This window comes from Somniosus microcephalus, chromosome 20 (genome assembly GCF_052327205.1).
Source record: "Somniosus microcephalus isolate GS21.2 chromosome 20, FLI_Smic_1.0, whole genome shotgun sequence".
Lineage (NCBI taxonomy): Eukaryota > Metazoa > Chordata > Chondrichthyes > Squaliformes > Somniosidae > Somniosus > Somniosus microcephalus.
Window position 1 is genome coordinate 64,560,773 of NC_141006.1, and position 25,697 is coordinate 64,586,469.

General features: G+C 47.6%; 1 protein-coding gene across 4 annotated transcripts in view; it reads left to right on the forward strand.

The window, feature by feature from the left end:
• LOC147103353 (glutathione hydrolase 1 proenzyme-like) overlaps positions 1 to 25,697 on the forward strand; it is a 74,569-nt gene that overhangs the window by 29,519 nt on the left and 19,353 nt on the right. For 2 of the 4 annotated variants that reach the window (XM_085962850.1, XM_085962849.1), the window contains 3 exons: positions 17,548 to 17,711; positions 20,868 to 21,014; positions 25,133 to 25,269. In XM_085962850.1, the coding sequence (XP_085818976.1) occupies positions 17,548 to 17,711; positions 20,868 to 21,014; positions 25,133 to 25,269 (448 nt within the window). The remainder of the gene's footprint in view (positions 1 to 17,547; positions 17,712 to 20,867; positions 21,015 to 25,132; positions 25,270 to 25,697) is intronic. The other 2 variants (XM_085962852.1, XM_085962853.1) reach the window with 2 other exon arrangements.

Genomic DNA, 25,697 nt, shown 5'->3' on the forward strand with positions numbered 1-25,697 from the left:
GCCCATCTTTGCTCATCCTTCAAGAAATGACCCAGAGACCCCACCTCATCATCACAGTATGCAGATGTTTCTCAAATAATTCCAAGGTCTTTGACCTTCCACTCAACGTGGAAGTCCATTCTACATTCTGATTACTCTTTGTGTAAAGAACGAACTGCCCTCAGTTCTGAAAGGATGTTTTGCTGATTTGAACCTTAGTCCCTTTGGTTTAATGTCATGAGTTAACTTGAATAGTGTTCCTGAGTTAACTTGGCTAAATATCATTTACTTTCTTATATACCTCTGTGAGGTCCTCTCTTAAACATCTCCTTTCAAGGCTGAAAATATTAACTCGGATGAAACGGAATCTGTATGGGTAGAAATGAGAAATAGCAAGGGGAGGAAAACGTTAGTGGGTGTGATATATAGGCCTCCAAATAGTAATATGGAGGTGAGGGAAGGCATAAAAAGGGAAATTAGAGAAGCGTGCGATAAGAGCACAGCTGTCATCATGGGTGACTTTAATTTACATATTGATTGGACTACCCAAATTAGTAAAAATTCTGAGGAGGAGGAATTCCTGGAATGTTTTCGGGACGGTTATCTGGACCAATATGTCGAGGAGCCGACTCGAGATCAGGCCATTTTAGACTGGGTATTGTGCAATGAGAAGGGACTTATCAGCAATCTTCTTGTACGAGGCCCCTTGGGTCAGAGCGATCATAATATGATCGAGCTCTCAGTCGAGATGGAGAGTGAGGAAATTGAATCAGAGACTAAGGTCCAGAACTTAAATAAAGGGAATTACGAGGGTATGAGACGGGAATTGGGTAAGATTGATTGGGTGGTGTTTCTGGGGGGATTGACAGTGGATAGACAATGGCAAGCATTCAAAGATAGAATGGAAGAATTCCAGAACATGTTTATACCGGTTTGGCATAAAAATAAACCTAAAAAGGTGACTCAACTGTGGATAACGAGGGAAATTAGGGACAGCATAAAATCAAAAAAAAGGGCATATCAACTGGCAAAAAAAAGCACCAGACCGGAAGATTGGGGGCAGTACAGGATACAGCAAAAGAGGACAAAGGGATTAATCAGGAAGGGGAAAATAGAATACGAAAGTAAACTTGCAGCAAACATAAAGACAGACTGCAAAAGCTTTTATCGGTATATCAGGAGGAAAAGACTGGTAAAATCCCAAGTCGGTCCCTTGCAGTCCGATTCGGGAGAATATATAATGGAGAATAAGGAAATGGCAGACCAATTAAACTCATACTTTGGTTCTGTATTCACAAAGGAGGACACAAATAACCTCCCAGGAATATCGGCAAACATAGGGACTAATGAGAGGGAGGAGCTGACAGAAATTAGTATCTCTAGGGATATGGTGTTGGGTAAGTTGAGGGGACTGAAGGCCGACAAATCCCCGGGGCCTGATAAACTACATCCTAGGGTACTTAAGGAGGTGGCCCTGGAGATAGCAGATGCTCTAAGGATCATCTTCCGGAACTCCATTGACTCGGGAACAGTACCCGTGGATTGGAGGGTAGCTAATGTTACCCCAATATTTAAAAAGGGGGGTAGAGAGAAAGCAGGGAATTATAGACCAGTAAGCCTTACATCGGTTGTGGGCAAAATGCTAGAGTCCATTATTAAGGATAAAATAGCGGAGCACTTGACAAATGGGGAAAGGATCGGACAGAGTCAACATGGATTTACAAAGGGTAAATCGTGTTTGACTAATCTGCTGGAATTTTTTGAGGAAGTAACTGGTAAAATAGATGGGGGAGAGCCAGTGGATGTGGTGTACCTTGACTTCCAGAAAGCCTTCGATAAGGTTCCACACAAAAGATTATCATGCAAAATTAAGGCTCATGGGATTGGGGGCAAAGTATTAACGTGGATAGAGAACTGGCTGGCGGATAGAAAACAGAGAGTTGGAATAAACGGCTCGTTTTCGGAGTGGCAGGCAGTGACCAGCGGGGTGCCGCAAGGATCTGTCCTGGGACCCCAGCTGTTCACAATATATATAAATGATCTGGATCAGGGAATTGGATGCAATATTTCCAAATTCGCTGACGACACTAAACTAGGAGGAGGGGTGGGCTCTGATGAGGATGTCAGGAGGCTACAGTGCGATTTGGACAGGTTGGGGGAATGGGCGGATACGTGGCAGATGCACTATAATGTGGATAAATGCGAGGTTATCCACTTTGGGGGTAAAAACAGGAGGGTGGATTATTATCTAAATGGCAATAGATTGGGAGATGGGGAAGTGCAGAGGGACCTGGGTGTTCTTGTGCACCAGTCACTGAAGGAGAGCATGCAGGTGCAACAGGCGATTAAGAAGGCAAATGGTATGTTGGCCTTCATATCAAGGGGGTTCGAGTATAGGAATAGGGATACCTTACTACAGCTGTACAAGGTGCTGGTGAGACCGCATCTGGAGTATTGTGTACAGTTTTGGTCGCCCCATCTGCGGAAGGATGTTCTTGCCATGGAAAGAGTGCAGCGGCGATTCACCAGGCTGATACCTGGAATGGCGGGAATGACCTACGAGGAGAGATTGAATAGTTTGGGCTTGTACTCACTGGAGTTTAGAAGATTGAGAGGGGATCTCATCGAAACATATAAAATTATGGCAGGCCTGGACAGGCTGAATTCAGAGAGAATGTTTCCAATGGCAGGGGAGCACAGAACCAGGGGCCACAGTCTAAAAATAGCGGGCAAATCATTTAAAACAGAGATGAGGAAGAATTTCTTCACTCAAAGAGTGGTGAGCCTGTGGAAATCCCTGCCACAGAGGGCTGTGAAGGCTAATTCAATAAATATTTTCAAGAGAGAATTGGATATATTTCTGAAGGCTAAGGGGGTTAAGGGTTACGGAGAAAAGGCGGGGACGGGGTACTGAACTGGTAAGATCAGCTATGATCTCAGACGAAGATCAGCCATGATCTCATTGAATGGCGGAGCAGGCTCGAAGGGCCGAATGGCCTACTCCTGTTCCTATCTCTATGTTTCTATGTTTCTATGTAAGGCTGAAAATACCCATGTTTTGCCATCCTTCTTCATACCTCAATCCTCTGATTCTGAGCATCAATCTCACTTCTCTGCACCACCTCCAGGAATTGCATCTTGACCAAAGCTTGACAGGTGTAATCTGACCAGATCATTGTACTTTAGTGTGGTGGGACATCTCCAAGTTCCATGGTAACTTGTTGTCTTCAGCCAGAGATTGAACGGCAAAAGGGAAACCGGAAGCTAAGGAATTAGTGTGCTAACTAAAATATTGCAATAGGAAAAAAAACTGTGCAGTGAGTAAACACAGTCATCGAAGGTGTTCAAGTAAGACTGAAAGTATTGTGAATGAGACACAAGGAGCCTTTATCCTGTTTTTGCAATTGTCACAGATTCGATTTGCTCCCTGCTGAAATAAGCAAATGACACGGCGGACCAACTCGATCCATAGCAATGATCATTTCAAAGCCTAGTTCATGAAAAGTAGTAGGACGTTGTTCACTAAAGAAAGGAAGACAAATATAAATAATTTTATTGTGAAAAGATTTTCCAGCCTCACGTACTATCACTTTTAGTAGGAGTAGTATATTTGAAAGAAAGTAGTAAACCTGTATAAACAGGTAAAGCAAAATTAAAACTCCAGTCACTAAAGGTGAACAATTTAATTTGAGTTTTAGCTCCAAATTTTTTTCTCTGATCTCCATGAACATCTGATTAGCACACTGCATTCTGGATAGAGAAATCCACTTTAGTGGTGCCAGAATGATTACAGAGCCAAACATCAAATCACTTCACCGTCGAGCCAAGGTAATGCTGCGTTTACAGTACAGAGTTACCATCAATGGCAGCTCTACAATAGGCATGAGGCAGGTCTGGTGCTTGTGTTGGCACAGAATGCCATCTCAAGCAGTGGGCTTTCCTTACACTGTTGAGGCACAGTGCCACTGATGGCAAATATAAAAGGCCACCACTGGCTGCTATCTTTCTCATATTGCTTTCTCCGACCGTGGGGAAAGCCCATGGCCAGAATATCAAAATCCCAATCGTGACCTTTAAAGAAGTGCCCACATGCAGTTACCTCTCGACTGCTGCTGGTGCCTTGGACTCTGCCTTGCAGTATAAATGGGATGGATTACACAGTGGCACGAGCCAAACCCAACACAACCATTTCAAGGGTGTGATGGAAATGGGCCATCAAATGCTCAACCTGGAGCTGGGAAATTTTACTCTGCAATAATGGCAGATGCACTGCATTTAGACAGCAGCAAATAATTCACTTGGAAAGCAAACTGGCAACTGCTGTACAAGTACGAACACATTTTCTTTTTTATATTCGTTCATGGGATGTGGGTGTCACTGGCAAGGCCAGCATTTATTGCCCATCCCTAGTTGCTCTTGAGAAGGTGGTAGTGAGCCTTCTTGAACCGCTGCAATCCGTGTGGTGAGGGTACTCCCACAGTGCTGTTAGGTAGGGAGTTCCAGGATTTTGAGCCAGCGACGATGAAGGATCGGCGATATACTTACAAGTCAGGATGGTTTGTCACTTGGATGGGAACTTGGAGCTGGTGGTCTTCCCATGCGTCTGCTGCCCTTGTCCTTCTCAGTGGCAGAGGTCGTGGGTTTGGGAGGTGCTGCCGAAGAAGCCTTGGTGAGTTGCTGCAGTGCATCTTGTAGACAATACACACTGCAGCTACGGTACGCTGGTGGTGGAGGGAGTGAATGCTTAAGGTGGTGGGTGGGGTGCCAATCAAGTGGGCTGCTTTATCTTGGATGGTGTCGAGCTTCTTGAGTGTTGTTGGAGCTGCACTCATCCAGGCAAGTGGAGAATATTCCATCATACTCCTGACTTGTGCCTTGTAGATGGTGGAAAGGCTTTGGGGAGTCAAGAGGTGAGACACTCGCCGCAGAATACCCAGCTTCTGACCTGCTCTTGTTGCCACAGTATTTATATGGCTGGTCCAGTTAAGTTTCAGGTCAATGGTGACCTCCAGGTTATTGATGGTGGGGGATTCGGTGATGGTAATGCCATTGAAAGTCATGGGGCAGTGGTTAGACGCTTGCTTGTTGGAGATAGTCATTGCCTGGCAATTGTGTAGTGTGAATGTTACTTGCCACTTATCAGTCCAAGCCTGAATGCCATCCAGGTCTTGCAGCATGCGGGTATGGGTTGCTTCATTATCTGAGGTGTTGCGAATGGCACTGAACACTGTGCAGCCATCAGCGAACATCCCCACTTCTGACCTTATGATGGAGGGAAGGTCATTGATGAAGCAGCTGAAGATGGTTGGGCCTAGGACACTGCCCTGAGGAACTCCTGCATGCTGTCCTGGGGCTGTGATGATTCGCCTCCAACCACCACAACCATCTTCCTTTGTGCTAGGTATGACTCCAGCCAGTGGAGAGCTTTCCCCCTGATTCCCATGGACTTCAGTTTTACTAGGGCTCCTTGATGCCACACTCGGTCAAATGCTGCCTTGATGTGAAGGGCAGTCACTCTCACCTCACCTCTAGAATTCAGCTCTTTTGTCCATGTTTGGACTAAGGCTGTAATGAGGTCTGGAGCTGAGTGGTCCTAGCGGAATCCAAGCTGGGCATCAGTGAGCAGGTTATTGGTGAGTAAGTGCCGCTTGATAGCACTGTTGACGACACCTTCCATCACTTTGCTGATGATTGAGTGTAGACTGATGGGGCGGTAATTGGCCGGATTGGATTTGTCCTGCTTTTTGTTGGCAGGACATACCTGGGCAGTTTTCCACATTGTCAGATAGATGCCAGTGTTATAGCTGTACTGGAACAGCTTGGCTAGTGGCGCGGCTAGTTCTGGAGCACAAGTCTTCAGCACGATAGCTGGGATGTTGTCAGGGCCCACAGCCTTTGCTGTATCCAGTGTGCTCAGCCGTTTCTTGATATCACGTGGAGTAAATCAAATTGGCTGAAGACTGGCTTCTGCAGTGGTGTGGACCTCAGGAGGAGGCCGATATGGATCATCCACTCGGCACTTCTGGCTGAAGGTGGTTGCAAACGCTCAGCTTTGTCTTTTGCACTCACATGCTGGGCTCCACCATCATTGAGGATGGGGCTGTTCATGGAGCCTCCTCCTCCCATCAATTGTTCACCATTATTCACGACTGGATGTGGCAGGACTGCAGAGCTTTGATCTGATCAGTTGATTGTGGGATCACTTAGCTCTGTCCATAGCATGCTGTTTCCCATGCATGTGGTAGTGCCACACAATAGGATGGAGGGTGTCCTCAGTGTGAAGACGGGACTTTGCCTCCACAATGACTGTGCGGCTGTCATGGACAGATGCATCTACGACAGGTAGATTGGTGAGGATGAGGTCAAGTAGGTTTTTCCCTCGTTTTGGTTCTCTCACCACCTGTCGCAGGCCCAGACTGGCAGCTATGTCCTTCAGGACTCGGCCAGCTGCGGTGCTACCGAGCCACTCTTGGTGATGGACATTGAAGTCCCCCACTCAGAGTTCTGAAGCACAGCCTTTGCTGTATCCAGTGTCCCTGCTACTCACAGTTCTTCTTCCAAGTTCAACATGGAGGAGTAATGATTCATCAGCTGAGGGAGGGCAGCAGGTGGTAATTGATGCGCTATCAATTACTCATAAAAGACTGAGAGTTAGAAGAGTAACTAAAGGCTTTTATTAACAACAGAATGGAGGTCTGCCTCGCGTGGTCGACCGGTCCATGATACAAAGGGCTGGGGAGCAGTCACCTTTATACTAGGACCTGTGGGAGGAGTCAGCCGAGGCATGTCCAGGCATGTACACAGTGGAATACAAACAGGAATACAAACAGTGGTTTACCACATTCACCCCTTGTTTAAAATTGAGTCCGGCGGGGTGAAGTGTATTAAAAGTTAGTGTATTGGAGTCTCTCCGGAGGTCTTGTCTGCCGCTGTGATCTGCGTGGCGACGGCAGGGGTAGTGAAGTTTCCGGCGTCGAGTCCAGCGTAGGCTGTGGCACAGGCGTGTCGTCCTCGTAGATGTCGAGCGGGTCGCGGGGCCCAGGCCTGCCGTCTGCTGGGGCTGGATATCGGATCGTGGGGGGGGGTGGTAGTGGGTAGTGGGTTACTGCGGCCCCCGAGGGTGCAAGGTCTCTTATGGAGACTGTGTCCTCCCGCCCGTCCGGGTATGCGATGTAAGCATACTGGGGGTTGGCGTGGAGGAGGTCGACCCTCTCGATCAGGGGGTCCGTTTTATGGGTCCTCACGTGTCTTCTCAGTAGGACCGGCCCTGGGGACGTCAGCCATGGCGGTAGCGATGTCCCCGATGTGGACTTCCTTGGGAAGACAAACATTTTCTCATGAGGGGTGGCGTTAGTGGCAGTGCAGAGCAGTGACCGAATAGAGTGGAGCGCATCGGGGAGCACATCCTGCCAGCGGGAGGTTGGAAGGCCCCTAGACTTTAAGGCTAGCAGGACGGCCTTCCAAACTGTCGCATTTTCTCTTTCCACCTGTCCGTTCCCCCGGGGGTTGTAACTGGTGGTCCTGCTTGTGGCAATACCCCTAGTTAGCAGGTACTGACGGAGTTCGTCGCTCATAAACGATGAGCCCCGGTCGCTATGGATATAGCTGGGGAAGCCGAACAGGGTGAAGAGGTTGTTCAGACATTTAATGACCGTGGCACTGGTCATGTCCGGGCAGGGGAAGGCGAACGGGAAACGGGAGTACTCATCAATAATATTGAGGAAGTACACATTGCGGTCGGAGGAGGGGAGAGGCCCTTTAAAATCGACGCTCAGGCGCTCGAAGGGGCGAGTGGCTTTTATCAGGTGGGCCCTGTCTGGTCTATAAAAGTGCGGTTTGCACTCAGCGCAGACTTGGCAGTTCCTGGTCATGGTCCTGACCTCCTCAATAGAGTAAGGCAGGTTGCGGGCCTTGATGAAGTGGAAGAACCTGGTGACCCCCGGGTGGCAGAGGTCATTGTGGAGGGCCCGCAGTCTATCGATCTGCGCGCTGGCGCAGGTGCCACGCGATAGCGCATCCGGGGGTTCATTTAGCTTCCCGGGCCGGTACAAGATCTCGTAGTTGTAGGTGGAAAGTTCGATTCTCCACCTCAAGATCTTGTCATTTTTGATTTTGCCCCTCTGCTTGTTGTTAAACATAAAAGCAACTGAACGCTGGTCAGTGAGCAGGGTAAATCGTTTTCCGGCCAGGTAGTGCCTCCAATGACGCACAGCCTCCACAATCGCCTGGGCCTCCTTCTCAACAGCGGAGTGTCTGGTCTCCGGGCCTTGGAGGGTTCGTGAAAAGAAGGCCACGGGTCTCCCCGCCTGATTGAGGGTAGCGGCCAGGGCAAAGTCAGACGCGTCGCTTTCCACCTGGAAGGGGATGGATTCGTCCACTGCTTGCATGGTGGCTTTGGCAATGTCCTCCTTGATACGGTGGAAGGCTAAGCGGGCCTCTGCCGTCAAGGGAAAAGAGGTGGACTTGATCAGCGGACGGGCCTTGTCCGCATAGTAGGGGACCCACTGGGCGTAATAGGAGAAAAACCCTAGGCACCTCTTCAGGGCCTTGAGGCAGTGGGGCAGTGGAAGTTCCATAAGGGGACGCATCCGGTCGGGGTCGGGGCCGATGACTCCGTGTTCCACAACACAGCCAAGGATGGCGAGGCGGTTTGTGCGGAATATGCACTTCTCCTTGTTATATGTCAGGTTTAGGAGTTGGGCGGTGCGGAGGAATTTTTCGAGGTTTGCGTCATGGTCCTGCAAGTCACGGCCGCAGATGGTCACATTGTCCAGATATGGGAAAGTGGCCTGCAACGCATTTTGATCTACCATCCGGTCCATCTCCCTTTGGAAGACGGAGACCCCATTGGTGACGCCAAAGGGAACCCTAAGGAAGTGATAGAGGCGGCCGTTTGCCTCAAAGGCAGTGTACTGGCGGTCCTCAGGGCGGATGGGGAGCTGGTGGTACGCTGATTTCAGGTCAATGGTCGAGAAGACGCGGTACTGCGCGATCTGGTTGACCATATCAGCTATACGGGGGAGTGGGTAGGCGTCCAGCAGGGTGTAGCGATTTATTGTCTGGCTGTAGTCGATGACCAGGCGCTGCTTCTCGCCGGTCTTAACGACCACAACCTGGGCTCGCCAGGGGCTGGTGCTGCCCTCAATAATCCCTTCTTTCAGGAGCCGCTCCACTTCGGTTTTAATGAAAACCCTGTCCCCGGCACTGTATCGCCTGCTCTTTGTGGCGATGGGCTTACAGTCGGGGGTGAGGTTAGCAAACAGTTGGGGGGGGGTGACTCTGAGTGTGGAGAGGTTGCACCTGGTGCGCGGCGGGCAGTTTGGAAGCTGCTGGCTGCGGACTGTGAGTGGGGGTAGGGGTCCACCGTACGCCATCGTAACACTTTTAAGGTGGCACTGAAAATCTAACCCCAGCAGGACGGCAGCGCAGAGGTCAGGCAGGACCAGAAGTTTAAAATGATCGTACACGGTCCCGTCTACTACGAGTGTCACCACGCAGTAGCCGCCGATGTCCGCCGACTGGGATTCGGAGGCCATAGAAATCCGCTGTTGCGCAGGCAGGACTGGGAGAGAGCAACGCCACACCGTGTCGGGGTGGATGAAGCTCTCCGTGCTCCCAGAGTCAAAAAGGCAGATTGTATCGTGACCATTTACCTTAATGTCCATTGTGGAACTGGCCAGTTGGTGCGATCTCGCTTGGTCCAGTGTAACGGATGCCAGCGTAGGGGTCGGTGTGTCGCTGCGGGTATCAGATGAGGCGGTGTCGGGGGCCTGCTGCGTCCCGGCTGTCGTCCAAGATGGCGGCGTCCATGATCCCCATGTGGCTGGAGGCGTCCAAAATGGCTGCTGTACCGGTGATTCGCACATGGCCGGGGAGGTCCAAGATGGCGGCCCGCATGGCCCACACGCGGCGCTGCTGGGGTTCGGGGTGGCTTTGGCCCTGCAGACGCTAGCGTAGTGTCCCTTCTTCCCGCAGCCCGAGCAGATCGCGTTTTTCGCCGGGCAGCGCGCTCTGGGGTGTTTTGCCTGGCCACAGAAGTAGCATTTCTGGCCTTGGGGCACTGCTGTCTGGCCTTGGGACACTGCTGCGGTAGTTGGGCCGTTGTTGGGGTGTGGCTGGGGTGGCACGGCGCTATGAGGCGGTCCTACCGTGTCCCAGGCTGTCATTCCCCGCGGCGTCCACGGTGCAGAGGAGTAGGCATCAATGCCCTGGTAGGCTGCATCCAACGATAGTGCGAGTTCAGAGGCCTTGTTGAGGTCGAGGTTACTCTGCTCCAACAGTCGCTGTCGGGTGTAATTGGATCTGTGGCCCGCTACAAAAGCGTCCCGGATAAGTTCCTCTGTGTACACGGCGGCCTTTACATCCTTACAACCACAGGCCCGGCCAAGCACAGACAGTGCCTGAAGGTATTCCACGGTCGATTCCCCAGGTTGTTGTTTACGACTCCCCAGGAGGTGCCTGGCGTACACTTCGTTCACTGGGCGCGTGTACTGGTCCTTGAGGAGCTTGATAGCGTCCGCGTACGAGGTCGCGTCTTGGATGACCGAGTACACTCGGTGGTTCACTTTGGAGGTCAGGACATCCAGTTTGTCCTCGTCCGATTTGATTGCTTCGGAGGCGGTCAGGAATTTTTCGAAACACTTAAGCCAGTGAGTAAACTTGGTGGATGAGTCCGCCTCCCGATGATCTAAGTCCAGGCATGCTGGTGTGAGGATCTTCTCCATTATAAAAATGTTGTTAATAAAATTGATGCGCTATCAATTACTCATAAAAGACTGAGAGTTAGAAGAGTAACTAAAGGCTTTTATTAACAACAGAATGGAGGTCTGCCTCGCGTGGTCGACCGGTCCATGATACTAAGGGCTGGGGAGCAGTCACCTTTATACTAGGACCTGTGGGAGGAGTCAGCCGAGGCATGTCCAGGCATGTACACAGTGGAATACAAACAGGACAAACAGGAATACAAACAGTGGTTTACCACAGTAATCAGCAGGAGGTTTCCTTGCCCATGCTTGACCTAAAGCCATGAGACTTCATGGGGTCCGGAGTCAATGTTGAGGACTCCCAGGGCCACTCCTGCCCGACTGTATACCATTGTGCCACCACCCCTGGTGGGTCTGTCCTGCCAGTGGGACAGGACATACCTAGGGATGGAGGAGTTTGGGACATTGGCTGAAAGGTATGATTCTGTGATTATGACTATGTCAGGCTGCTGCTTGACTAGCCAATTTTGGCACAAGTCCCCAGATGTTGGTGAGGAGGACTTTGCAGGGTCGACTGGGCTGAGTGTGCCATTGTCATGTCCGTAGCCAGTGCCAAGGTTGATGCTGGGTGGTCTGTCTGATTTTATTATTTTTCATAGTGTGTTTTTTTTTACAACTGTGTGGCTTGCTAGGCCATTTCAGAGAGCAGTTAAGAGTCAACCACATTGCTGTGGGTCTGGAGTCACATATAGGCCAGACCAGGTAAGGATGCAAATTTCCTTCCCTAAAGGACAATCCGATACTTTCATGGTCACCATTACTGATACTAGCTTTTTATTCCAGATTTATGAATTTAAATTCCCCAGCTGCCGTGGTGGGATTTGAATTCTCGTTTCCGGATTATTCGTCCAGGCCTCTGGATTACTAGTCCAGTAACATAACCACTATGCTACCGTACCTGATGACAGGCAGTGCAAGACCAGCTGGTCCATCATGTCTGCCCCACACTCATGGTGGCTGAACCATCATGGCTAAACACTTCTTGAAGTGATGGGCGATGTTACAGAGGTAGAAGTAGGCGGTCTTTGTGATATAGTGGATATGGGGTTTGAAAGTCAGTTTGCGATTGAATAGGGTGTTGAGATTGTGAGCAGTCTGGTTCAGCCTGAGACACTGGCCAGGGAGGGTGATGGAATCAATGGCTGGGGAACAAAGTTTGTAGTTGGGGGTGGGGGAGAAATAACTTTGCTCTTACCAATGTTTAACTGGAGGAAATTGTGACTCTTCGGAGACTGGATATCGGATAAGGAGTATGACAACCCCGAGTTAGTGGAGGGATCAAGAGAGGTGGTGGAAGGTAGAGCTGAGTGTCTTCAGCATACATGTGGAGGCTGCTCCCAAGTCTGTGGACAATTTTGCCAAGGGGTAGCAGCTAGATTAAGGAAGGAAGGGGGCTGAGGATAGATCCTTGCGGGATTCTGGAAGTGATGGTATGGGAGAGGGAAGAGAAACCATTGTATTCTCTATTACTTGTAGTCACAGTCCATACTAAAGGTCATACAATTGAACCCAAGTTATCGACTTTTAACTTCAGACTGTATTACTGCAAGTCTACCTGGCTCAGATTTTGCTTCCTAATTCTGCCACAAAGGATCATTTCTTAATCCAGTTTCTACAGGCTCCACTTAGGAAAATAAAAGCAAAACATTTTGCAAACCAGTGACATTGAAGCATGTGCACGTATTGACAACAGTGAGCCATTACATCATCACATTTTGAGGTTTTATGACTATTTTTCTACAAAAAGGATTTTGAAGAAGAGTTACTTTCAATTTTTTTTTTAAAGCAAAGTGTATTCTCACATGTTTGAAGGATAAATAATGATTCATTTGCTAAAAGGAAGTTATTTTCCCTGGAACTAAACAATAAACAATTCATTACTGATCTGGGTAACCGGTAAATAACTCACACCCAATATGTTGGAAAGTCCTATCTCTGTCTGTCTGTGATCAAAGAGAGATAAAAAGAGAGAGTCAGGCACACAGGGGGAAGAGCCTTTTTAAAACAGGAAGGCCTAGAAATTCGGTATGGCCCCGCCAGGTCTTTTGCGCCCGAAATTTTGCACCCGCCAGGATTCCCGTAGCGCCCGCCTAAAATTCAGTTGCGACGGGCCAAGACGGCGGCGGGCGCTATTGCAGGGTTTGGCCGCCTCGCTAGGGGCGATGAATGTCACTTTCAGGCGTCCAGCTCCCGCTGCGGCACCCGATGCAGTGCGGCAGGCTGGGGTACTGCAGGCCTCCTCTTTCTCTTAAGGAGGAGCTGCCTGCAGCCGTCAGATCACCGGTGGATTCCCCCGGCAAATGAGCCCGGCACCACGGAGAAGTGCCGGGCTCGCGGGACTCAGACATCAATGCCGCGGGGGGGTGGTGCAGGAGTCCGGGGAGGGAGGTGCGGGCAGGCGGCCGCCGGGAAAGCGGCCGGCCGCCGCTCCACCTTTATGCGCCGGCCTTTCGGAGCTGCAAGACCCCGTTTCACAAACGCTGTTTGCGGCTGCCACGGGCGAGGCAGCCGCAACTGAATTTGGCCATCGGGCCGGAATAGCATTGCAACCGGGGCGCTGCGCACACCAATGACGTCATCGGTGCCGGCACGGCGCTACCGGCTAACGCCGATGTTCGGGTCCATCTGAATTTCGGGCGATAAAAAACTTCAGGCGCAAACCACTTTATAGCCAATAAGTGGGCGCAAACGCGACTGAATTTCTAGGCCGAAGACTGTGAGGGCAGACAGAGCTGTGATGACCTTTGCTGAGGTGAAGAGGTTAGAAATGCTGGTGAATAGTTAGAAGTCATCTTGTTTCAGTTAAGTAATACAATCTGCTGACCTAACTCCATATACCCGCCTTTGGCCCATATCCCTTAATACCTTTGGTAAAAGACCTGTTTCTGAGAGATAACAGGCCACTTGCCACAAGAAGTCATTTTCCCTGTCTTAAGTTTTTTGCTGTGGACTTGTGCCTACTTAGAACTGGATCAAAAATAACATCAGAAAGTGTTGGAAACACTCAACAGGTCAGGCAGCATCGAGGAGAGAGAAACAGAGTCAACGTTTCAGGTCGAAACCCTTTGTCAGAATTGGAAAAGGTTAGGGAGGAGAGGTTTTTAAGCAGGGGCAGGGAGGAGGGGAGTAAAGAACAAAGGGAAGGTCTGTGATAGGCTGGAAGGCAGCAGAGATTGACTGACAAAAGGGATGATGGTGCAAGGCAAAAGGAGACAAAATGGGACAAGTTAAGAAACAAAAGGTGGCTCTAGATGATGTGTGAATAATGATGGCAGCAACATTAACAGCTGCCATGTGAGGAAACAAGAGAAAAAAATATATAAAGAAATACAGGGGCCAATTTATAGTCTGAAATTGTTGCACTCGATGTTACGTCCAGAAGGCTGTAAAGTGCCTAATCGAAAGATGAGGTGCTGTTCCTCGAGCTTACGCTGAGCTTCATTGGAACAGTGCAAGAGGCCGAGGACGGAGAGGTCAGAGTGGGAATGGGGCGGAGAATTAAAGTGACAGGCGACCGGAAGCTCGGGGTCACGCTTGCGGACTGAATGGAGGTGTTCCGCAAAGCGGACACCCAATCTGCGTTTGGTCTCCCCAATGTAGAGGAGACCGCATCGTGAGCAGCGAATACAGTATACTAAACTGTAAGAAAACAAGTAAATCGCTGTTTCACCTGGAAGGAGTGTTTGGGGCCCTGGACGGTGGGAAGTGAGGAGGTAAAGGGGCAGGTGTTGCATCTCCTTCGCTTGCATGGGAAGGTGCCGGGCGAAGGGTGTTGGGGATGATAGAGGAGTGGACCAGGGTGTTGCGGAGGGAGCGGTCCCTTCGGAATGCTGAAAGGGGAGGTGAGGGGAAGATGTGTTTGGTGGTGGGATCACGCTGGAGGTGGCAGAAATGGCGTAGAATGACCCATTGAATGTGGAGGCTGGCGGGGTGAAAGGTGAGGACAAGGGGAACCCTATCATGGTTCTGGGAGGGAGGGGAAGGGGTGAGAGCAGAAGTACGGGAAATGGAACGGGCACGGTCGAGGGCCATGCCAACCATGGTAGAGGGGAATCCTCGGTTGAGGAAAAAGGAAGACACACCGGAAGCACTAGTATGGAAGGTGGCATCGTCAGAACAGATGCGACAGAGATGGAGAAACTAGGAGAATGGAATAGAGTCCTTACAGGAAGCGGGGTGGGAGGAAGTGTAGTCCAGGTAGCTGTGAGAGTCAGTGAGCTTATAGTGGATGTTTGTCGATAGTCTATCCCCAGAAATGGACAAATGTAAGAAGTCACACAACACCAGGTTATAGTCCAACAGTTTTATTTGAAATCACAAGCTTTCGGAGCGCTGCTCGTTCGTCAGGTGAAGTGGAGAGATGCATAAAGACACAGCTTATATAGTCAGAGAATAATGCCAGATGATTACAGGTAATCTTTCTAACTGCCATTTATCACACCTCGGCAGAGAGATAATCACAGCAATCTGTGGTAAACCACTGTTATACCTGTCTGTATGTGTATGTGTATTCCACTAGGTACAGGTCTGGACATGCCTCGGCTGACTCCTCCCACTATTCCAGGTATATAAGTGACTACCTCCCAGTCCCTTAGTATTCTGGACGGGTCGACCACTCAAGACAAGACCTTCATTCTTTAGTTAATAAAAGCCTGGTTGTTACTCGCTTAACCTCAGTCTTTTGAGTAATTGATGGCGCATCACAATCAAAGGTTGTTGAGTACTGAGGCTGTCGCAGCGATGCCGTCATCGTGGGGGGTACTGGTGTAGAGTGCCGAGACGTCCATCGTGGCGAGGAGTGTTCCTGAAAGACGCCCTTGTAAGAACGGGATATGATGCTCGACTCGTCGATCGACTGTTCCGACGGGCCACAGCAAAAAATCGCATAGACCTCTTCAGAAGACAAACACGGGACACAACCAACAGAGTACCCTTCGTCGTCCAGTACTTCCCCGGAGCGGAGAAACTACGCCATGTTCTTCGCAGCCTTCCAACATGTCATCGATGACGATGAACACCTCGCTAAGGCCATCCCCATGCCTCCACTACTCGCCTTCAAACAGCCGCCTAACCTCAAACAGACCATCGTTCGCAGCAAATTACCCAGCTTTCAGGAGAACAGCGACCACAACACCACACAACCCTGCCACGGCAACCTCTGCAAGACATGCCAGATCATCAACACAGATACCATCATCACACGTGAGGACACCACCCACAAGGTACATGGTACATACTCATGTGACTCGGCCAACGTTGTCTACCTCATACGTTGCAGGAAAGGATGCCCCGGAGCATGGTACATCGGCGAGACCATGCAGACACTGCGACAACGGATGAACGGACACCACGCAACAATCGCCAGGCAGGAGTGTTCCCTCCCAGTCGGGGAACAGTTCAGCAGTCAAGGACATTCAGCCTCCGATCTTCGGGTAAGCATTCTCCAAGGCGGCCTTCGAGACACACGACAACGCAAAATCGTAGAGCAGAAACTGATAGCCAAGTTCCGCACTCATGAGGACGGCCTCAACCAGGATCTTGGGTTCATGTCACGCTACATGTAACCCCACCTGACGTAGGGTCATCCAGACTCGAGTCGTCATTGGCTTGTTCTCTCTACACAGATGCGGCCGGACCTGCTGTGATTTCCAGCAAAAAAAAATTTTTTTGTCTGTTTTTTGTTTTTCATACAGACCCCAGCATCTGCAACATTTGACCCCTTGTGACCCCACCTCATTGTTCTTTGATGTAATGTTTTCCTGACTGACCTGTTTGGACACCATTCACACCTTTGATTGCTGTGATTATCTCTCTGCCGAGGTGTGATAAATGGCAGTTAGAAAGATTACCTGTAATCATCTGGCATTATTCTCTGACTATATAAGCTGTGTCTTTATGCATCTCTCCACTTCACCTGACGAAGGAGCAGCGCTCCGAAAGCTTGTGATTTCAAATAAAATTGTTGGACTATAACCTGGTGTTGTGTGACTTCTTACATTTGTCCACCCCAGTCCAACACCGGCATCTCCACACCCAGAAATGGAGACAGAGAAGTCGAGGAAGGGAAGGGAAGAGTCGGAGATGGACCATGTGAAGGTGAGGGAAGGGTGGAAATTGGAAGCAAAGTGAATGAAATTATCTAGTTCAGGGCGAGAGCAGGATCAAGTTTATTTCAAACTCAAATAACCTGCAGAGAATGTTAAATACATCCCAGCAGTCTGGATTGGATTCACTCCAATCTCAGGAGAGATAGCAAGATTGTAATCTGACTCTGCAGTTCACACTGTTACTTAAAGCACTTGATTAGACAATGACTTTGTCATCACTACCAATTATCCATCATGTTATCTGTGATTGCCAGTACAGAAATTAATTGAATAATTATCTGACGGAAAAGACACCATGATATTAGTTCTGAAAATATTTGGGTAATTCTTTTTTATTCTTAATATGATTTGATAGTTTATTTGGAAAATATAATGAAGAAATAGCCTGTGCAGATTTTGCTAGTGCTGTTTCTAACATAGTGTTAATAATTTACAGCAAAATATATTTTTATGGATGCTACTAAATAGAAAATATACATACAAGATTATATTCACTAATCCTATGCTCCCCGCAGAGAGCCACATTCAAGTGGATCACAGGTCGGAGAATCTGTGCGTCAGTGTTGTAGTCCGATCACCCATCCTTCCTTTTGAGCGTGGTTTCCCACTGGGAGCATGGAATTGTTGAATTTACCCTATTGTTAACTATGAGGAAAATGACTCTATGACAATCGCTAAAAGTTGTTTTATTTCCACAGTGACGTGTTCTGTAAGAAAAACAGCGACAGAATTTTGAACGAAAATGACCTCATATATTTTCCACAATTAGCAAATACACTGCAAATGATAGCAGATAAAGGGCCGGACGCATTTTATGATGGACCCATTGCAGAGGATATTGTTGATTATGTCAGTCAATCAGGTATGTACTTTCCCATCCCTCACTACCTGGATACAGGTCGTATTATTACTAGGGTGATGAGACTCGAATCTATCAAATGCAGATTCACTTTCTGAAAATCAGCCTATTTCCAGTGGTTTCTTTTCTATGTTTCTCACTTAGAAGTGAATACATTCTGGATCCAGTCTTTAATAAAATGTGGTACTCCATCCGGAATCCTCTAAGAAAAATTTAGCAGTACTATTTGATGTAAAAAGACTACTGAGCGCTTGGTTTGAGTATAAAACAATGCTTTAATCAACTGTTTCACAACCATGAGATTCTAATTACATCACTAGTTCCTGGTTACAGAAACATCCTGAGCAAGCTGGGCCCACGCCTGAGTATTTATACTCCTTGGACGGCGCCATCAGCTGGCCGCCCAGTGTTACTTCATGAGTCATGATAAGATTCATGACACTATTAATATCTCCATAAGCTTCAATCGCACTTCACAAGAGAATTCCATCCAGTTTCCTTTTTTATTATCATTTGTTTTCGGGATGTGGGTGATGTTGGCAAGGCCGCACATATTGACCATCTCTAGTTGCCCTGAGAAGGTGGTGGTGGTTCTTCTCCTTGTACCATTTTAGTTCTTGTGGTGATGGTTCTCCCTTGGTTGTGTTAGCCGTTAATTTCCACGATTTTTGAACCAGCTACAATGAAGAATCTATATCTAAGTCAGGATGGTGTGTGACTTGGAAGGGAACTTTAGGTGATGGCGTTCCCATGATCTTGCTGCTCTTCTCCTTCTCGGTTGTCGAGGTTAGAGTGGAGGGAGGTGCTGTTGAAGTAAGCTTGACAAGTTGCTGCAATGCATCCTGTAGATAGTGCATACTGCAGCCACAGTGCCCCTGGAGGGGGTGAATTAGAGTCAAATTGTCAACGATCAAGTTGACAGCTCTCTCCTGGGTGCTATTGAGATTCTTGAGAATTGTTGCAGCTGCACCCATCTAGGTGAATGGTGAATATTCCATTACACTCCTGACGGGCCTTGTCACAGCCTCTACCCTGCTCTTACAGCCTCAATATTTATATGGCTGATCCAGTTAAACTTCTGGTCAATAGTGACCCTCAGCATGTTGTTGGTGGGGGTCTCCAATATGGTGGTGCAATTAAAGGTCAAGGGCCGTTGGTTCAGGTTTTTAAATTTTCCTTTTGATAGTGTCAATTGACTCCCATATCTGTCAATTCCCACATCTCTCTACCCATTATCACTCTTACATTCAGGCCTTCCTGTATATAGTTCCACTACTTTCCACATGCTCTTCTCCTTAGGTGGAATCCATATGATGCAGATACCCTGCCCAATACAATCTTTTCACATGTAAACTCTGTTATTGTACTCAGACAATTTATTGACGCAGTGTTGATTACTTTTCCTTTTAGTTGTACCCAACATCATCTTTGCAGAGTCCATTCCAAATGTATCCAGCCTCTGATCCCATGTATTCAGCAAATTCCAGCTGTCAGCCCCATACAGAAGTGTCAACTGCCCACCAGTCTCATATATTCTCCTTTTCACACCAAGCCCCATTCACCTGTACTACATTGGCTCCCGGCCCAGCAACGCTTCAATTTTAAAATACTCATTCTTGTTTTCAAATCCCTCCATGACCTCGCCTCTCCCTATCTCTGTAACCTCCTCCAGCCCTACAACCCTCTGAGATCTCTGCGCTCCTCCAATTCTAGCCACATGCGCATCCCCGGGTTTTAATCGCTCCACCATTGGCAGCCGTGCCTTCAGCTGCCTAAGCCCTAAGCCTTGGAATTCCCTCCCTAAACCTCTCCGCCTCTCTATCTCTCTCTCCTCCTTTAAGACGCTCCTTAAAACCTACCTCTTTCACCAAGCTTTTGGTCACCTGTCCTAATATCTCCTTATGTAGCTCGGTGTCAAATTTTGTTTGATAATCGCTCCTGTGAAGCGCTTTGGGATGTTTTACTACATTAAAGGCGCTATATAAATACAACTTGTTGTTGTTGTATATTTTTGTCTCCAGAATTATTTATTATCCAATAAAGAACTTCCAGCCACAGTAATACATGACTTCCCCTAATCCACCTTCAGAAGATATCCAACTTCCAATGTATCTAAATACATCCACCCCTTCTTGCCCCTCACCATCAATGTTCACTTTCTTCAGGATTCCTTCAATCCTCATCTAGTATTTAACATCTGTTGTACTTGAATTTACATTTTAATGTAACTGTAGTTATGAATGTGAATGGTATGTTGGAATATTCTTCAAATCGGGTATAGGCTTCAGTCAATGGAACTTTGCTGAAGTATGGAATTTTTCATTGCAGAACAATGCCTCCCCCACACATGTATATACAGAGAGTCAGAGTGAGCAAGTCTGAGGTCACTATTTAAAAAATGAAAACATTGCACGCTGGATTTAGATATCTCTCCAGTTTTACACTTTCCTACCACAAGTCTGTCAGTGTACTAGTGCACTTTGAGAGGTAGATTTGCACACTTAGGATCAGGCTGGCTGGGGGCGGGGTTGAGGAGGATAGTTGGACACATATACATAGAGGCTAAAAAAGAAAGACCTTGCATTTTTACAGCACCTTTCACAACCTCGGGATGTGTCAAAGCACTGCCTGAAAGGACGGTGGAAGCAGATTCAATCGTGGCTTTCAAAAGGGAATTAGATTAGCACCTGAAGGAAAAACATTTGCAGGGCTACGGAGAAAGGGCAGGGGAGTGGGACTAGCTGAAGTACTCGTGCAGAGAGCCGGCACGGGCTCAACGGGCCGAATGGCCTCCTATTCTGCTGTAACGATTCTATGATTCTATGATAATGTATTTTAATAATGTTGGTTGAGGGATAAATATCGGCCAGGACACTGGGGAGAACTCCCTTGCTCTTCTTCGAAATAGTGCCATGGGATCTTTCACGTCACCCTGAGAGAGCAGACAAGTCCTCGGTTTAACATCTCATCCAAAAGACAGCACCTCCAACAGTGCAGCACTCCCTCAGTTAGCCTGGATTATGCCTGTCTTTTCTGAAGGTTTTGTTGGGTTAGACCACTTTCCAGTAAAAGGAGTTCATTTTATTCCACTGGCAAACAGTTCCTAAGCTTGAGTTGAATGGATTGGTGCAGTTCTGTCCATGTCTCTTTTCTCTTTAGGTGGATTAATTTCCCGAGATGACCTGAAACAGTATAAGGCGAACAACGAGACACCGATAAATGTGACTCTAGGTGAATATACAATGTATGTTCCCGGTGCCCCATCTGGTGGACCAGTGCTTGCACTTATTCTGAAAATCCTAGAAGGTAACTTTGAGCCTCCACACTCTGCTCCGAATGGTTTCTTTTTTAATCTTTAAAGACTTTCCAGCCAAGATACCTCCAACTTTAATAAATTAACCGTTAGAGAAAGTGGCCATTCGCAACAAAGTGATCAGATCCACTCGGTAACCGTCGTTTTCACGATGATCTTCGGCAACACATCGCACTGCACTCTGTAAATGTAGAAATTCACACGAGTGGTCACAGGGTGTCATTGCACATCGAACCATTTGCCCTGTCGGTAACGCTGCATTGATTGGGAAATGCTACAACACAACCAGATAGCCTGAGTCCTGTAAACGTTGGCAGAGAAAACTCACTGAAGCTGAAAATGAACAAGCAAATAATTACAGTAATAGCAAAATCCTAGGGGAAAAATTCAGTTGTTTGTGCCTCCCTTTAGCGCCTTAAGAGGGTGCTAATGGGGCGCAAAGTAACTAGCGCCCGGGCGCAGCGATGTTTGCGCCGCTTGCAAAATTAACTAGACAGTTGGCGGTGGCGCTAAACACTACCGCCACGATCTCCTGCGCCGGCAGATTGTGATGTCAGTCGAGTGCGCAATGCCCTGTTAGCGCCCCGGACCGGAAATTGAGTGGCGCCCCCTGCCTTACTGCCTGCCGCTAGCAACAACAGGTTGAGGGGAGCGTTATGCTGTCAGAAAGGGACTAGGGGAGCGCTATTTAAAGGTGACCGCTTCCTGCCTTTTTTTGTCGGTGACATTTTTGCACCACGCATTCTGAGAGAGAGAGAGAGAGACTTCTGGAGAGATTCAACGCTGTGTGAAGGAGTTTTGGGTACTGAGCAGCACTTTGCAGGTTGATTTTGATTTGCCCTTCCTTGCATCGATTTAGAAGATACTATGGGGGCTGCACCCTGAGCTCTTTCCCTGGGCCTCTCCATTGTTCTTTCCAGCGGATTTGATGTACAGGTCTCTCCAGGCCGAGATTCAAGGCTGCAATGAGCAGGGTGTGGATGGAGAGCAAGATCGACCCTCCCCTTTAAAAACTGGCCGGCACCAATGTGTCTGTGTTCCATTGCTGGCTGACATCACATGGGCTTCGCCAGTGCTCTGATGTAGCGCCTCGCTCCTCGGCGTTAGCGCCTTAAGAGAGGTGTGTAGCGCCTGATTTAGCGCTCCAATCACCTCCAGGGGCGATAGAAGCCAAGTTTGCAGTCGGAGGCGATAATTAGCGCCAGGCGCTAAACTTTGCGCCCAGCCGATAATTGCGCCCCAAATGGGGCGATACCGAATTTCTCCCCCCTAGTGTATCTCAGCTAAATTTGCATGGTGCGTATTGAGGGTACTAAGAGTGATCTATTAACGCCGAGCCAGGGACTGGCTGGGGGAAATGAACACTTCTTGAAACAAATGTTGCTATCAAGGGCATGATAGCATAGTGGTTATGTTACTGGACTAGTAATCCAAGTAGAGCTAGATTGATGATCTGGCGATATGTAGTTCAAATCCCTGCATGGCAGCTGGGGGAATTTAAATTCAGTTGATTAAATAAATCTAAAATAAAAAGCTAGTATCAGTAGCTACCATGAAACTAATGTCCATTAAGGAAGGAAATCTGTCATCCTTACCTGGTCTGTCCTTTGTGTGACTCCAGACCCACAGCAATGTGGTTGAAATGGGCAATAAATGCTGGCCTTGCTGGCAACCCTGTGAATGAATAGTAAAAGAAAATCAACAGGAAGGGATGAAATGTTGGCTATCCAGTTCAGATTCTGCCAGCCTTTGATAACATTGTATTTGAGGTGGTGGCTTAGTTGGAAGCATAACCACCAACTATAGGTTTCTAAGTAGCCATTTTGTTTTTACAAAAGCAAAATGCTGCAGATGCTGGAAATCTGAAATAAAAACAGAAAATGCTGGAAATACTCAGCAGGCCAGGGCAGCATCTGTGGAGAGAGAAACAGAGTTAACGTTTCAGGTCGATGACCTTTCGTCAGAACTGGGAAAAAGCTGGAGATGTAACAGGTTTTTAAGCAAGTGTAGGGGCAGAGAAAGGGGGGGAGGGGAGGAAAGAACAAAAGGGAAGGTCTGTGATAGGATGGAAGGCAGGAGAGATTAAGAGAAATTAAGAGATGGTGCAAGGCAAAAGGAGATGGTAATGGGACAAGTTAAGAAACAACAGATGGCTCTAGATGAAGTATAAATGGCAATGGCCGAATGATCGACAGCTGCCATGTGAGAGAGAGAGAAAAAAATGGGAAAAATGATAGGGGCCGAGGTTATGGTCTGAAATTGTTGAACTCGATGTGGAGTCCAAATTTTGTTTTTAGGTCAGTAGTAACCACATGACCTCTGACGAGGAGAAATTACATTTTTATATCTAATTTCCTATTGAATTTTATGGAAGCAGGTTATTTAGAAAGAAAAGAGAGACATGCATTTTATAGTGCCATACCACCTCTCAGAAAGGTCTTGAAACACTTCACATACAATGAATTGCTTCGAAATGCAGCAACAGTTAGTAGACAAACATGGCAGCCATTTTGCACATAGCAAGATCCCACAAACAGCTAACAGGCGACTGACTGATTAATCTATTTTTGGTTGAGGGAACAATGCTGGTCAGGACACTGGGACAGTCGTATAAAATTTCAGATTCGCTTTTGTCATAGTGAATGATAAATAGTTCAGTATTAAGTTGCTTTCCTGAGATTTTAACTTGCTGCTAAGAATGGTGGTCAGCCCAACTTAATTGACCTTCAACCAAAGGTGCCTTTTGGCTTATTGCCCTGTTGTCATTGCTTAATGTGGACTCTACCTCTAAAATTAAATCAGTCACAAGTAGTATATTTTAGTTATCTATTCGCAGTGTCAAAATGGTCTGTGTAATTTAAGGTTTTACAATGGACTGTAATTTTGTTGATCGTAGGAACATTACAGAAGCAAATTACAGGTTTGAAATGAATTCATGAGGAAAGTGTCTACTATTCTACATAACTCTAATTGTACTATGGAAAATTCAGATTTGATCTTTGCATAATTTTGTACAGCTATAATATAAATAAATTGAAAATGAAATGAAGAGGGATTGGGTGGTGCAGGTGATTGGCTCACTGTCTTTTCATCTTTTGGACCTGGGTTTGAATCTAGCCAAGACTTGGGATCGGGGCATCGCTGGCAAGGCCAGCATTTATTGCCCATCCCTAATTGCCCTTGAGAAGGTGGTGGTGAGCCGTCTTCTTGAACCGCTGCAGTCTGTGTGGTGAAGGTACTCCCACAGTGCTGTTAGGGAAGAAGTTCCAGGATTTTGACCCAGCAATGATGAAGGAACAGCTAATATATGTCCAAGTCAGGTGACTTGGAGGGGAGCTTGGAGGTTGTCCTTCTAGGTGGTGGAGGTTGCGGTTTTTCGGAGGGGCTGTAAGAATCAAACTGATGGAAGGATGTCCTTATCTGAGGAAGGATGTTCTTGCCATGGAGGGAGTGCAGCGCAGATTCACCAGACTGATACCTAGGATGGCAGGAATGACGTATGAAGAGAGATTGGGCCGATTAGGCTTATATTCGCTAGTGTTTAGAAGAATGAGAGGGGATCTCATTGAAACTTATAAAATTCTAACAGGACTAGACAGACTAGATGCAGGAAGGATGTTCCCGATGGCGGGGGAGTCCAGAAGCAGGGGTCACAGTCTAAGGATAAGGGGTAAGCCATTTAGGACTGAGATGAGGAGGAATTTCTTCACCCAGAGAGTGGTGAACCTGTGGAATTTTCTACCACACAAGGCAGTTGAGGCCAATTCATTAAATATATTCAAGAAGAAGTTAAATATATTTCTTAAGGCTAAAGGGATCAAGGGATATGGGGAGAAGGCAGGGACAGGGTACTGAATTTGGATGATCAGCCATGATCTCATTAAATGGCAGAGCAGGCTCGAGGGGCCGAATGGCCTACTCCTGCTCCTATCTTCTATGTGTCTATGTTTCTATGAAAGTCTCTTGTCTCTCTGATGAGTGTAAAGATCCTATGTGAAATGTAACAATTTCATCCAGTACCTTGTGGGCTTTTAGTTTGGCACTAGTTGACAAAAGAAGTGGCCTGACCATCTTTTCATCCTCTCTTAATTACTTTTATGATCTACTTTAGGGTATAATTTTTCCAGAGAAAGTGTATCTACTAGAGAAAAGAAAGGCTTAACGTACCATAGAATTATCGAAGCCTTCAAATTTGCATTTGCCGAGAGAAGCAAGTTGGAATATCCAACATCCAGTGACCACAGAAAGGTAAATCTATATATCTATAAGATATTAAAAATCTTACATCTGCATGCACTTTCTGTTGCCTCATAAGAGGCTAGAGTCAGAGGAATGGAGAGTTGGGGTGCGGTGTGGGACTGGAGTAGGTTACAGAGATTGGGAGGATGAGGAATAACAACAGAAAACACTGGAAAAACTCAGCAGGCCAGGCAACATCCGTGGAGAGAGAAACAGAGTCAACGTTTCAGGTCGAAACCCTTCGTCAGAACTGAGAAAAAAAGGCAGGAAATGAAACAGATTAAAAGGCCAGTTTGGGGGCTGGGAAATGGGGGAGGGGATGAAAGAACAAAAGGGAAGTGAAGAGACATTAAGAGGTATTCAAGACGAGACGAGATGGTAATAGGACAAGTAAAGAGACAAAAGACGGCTCTAGATGAAGTGTGAAATGCGCTGGC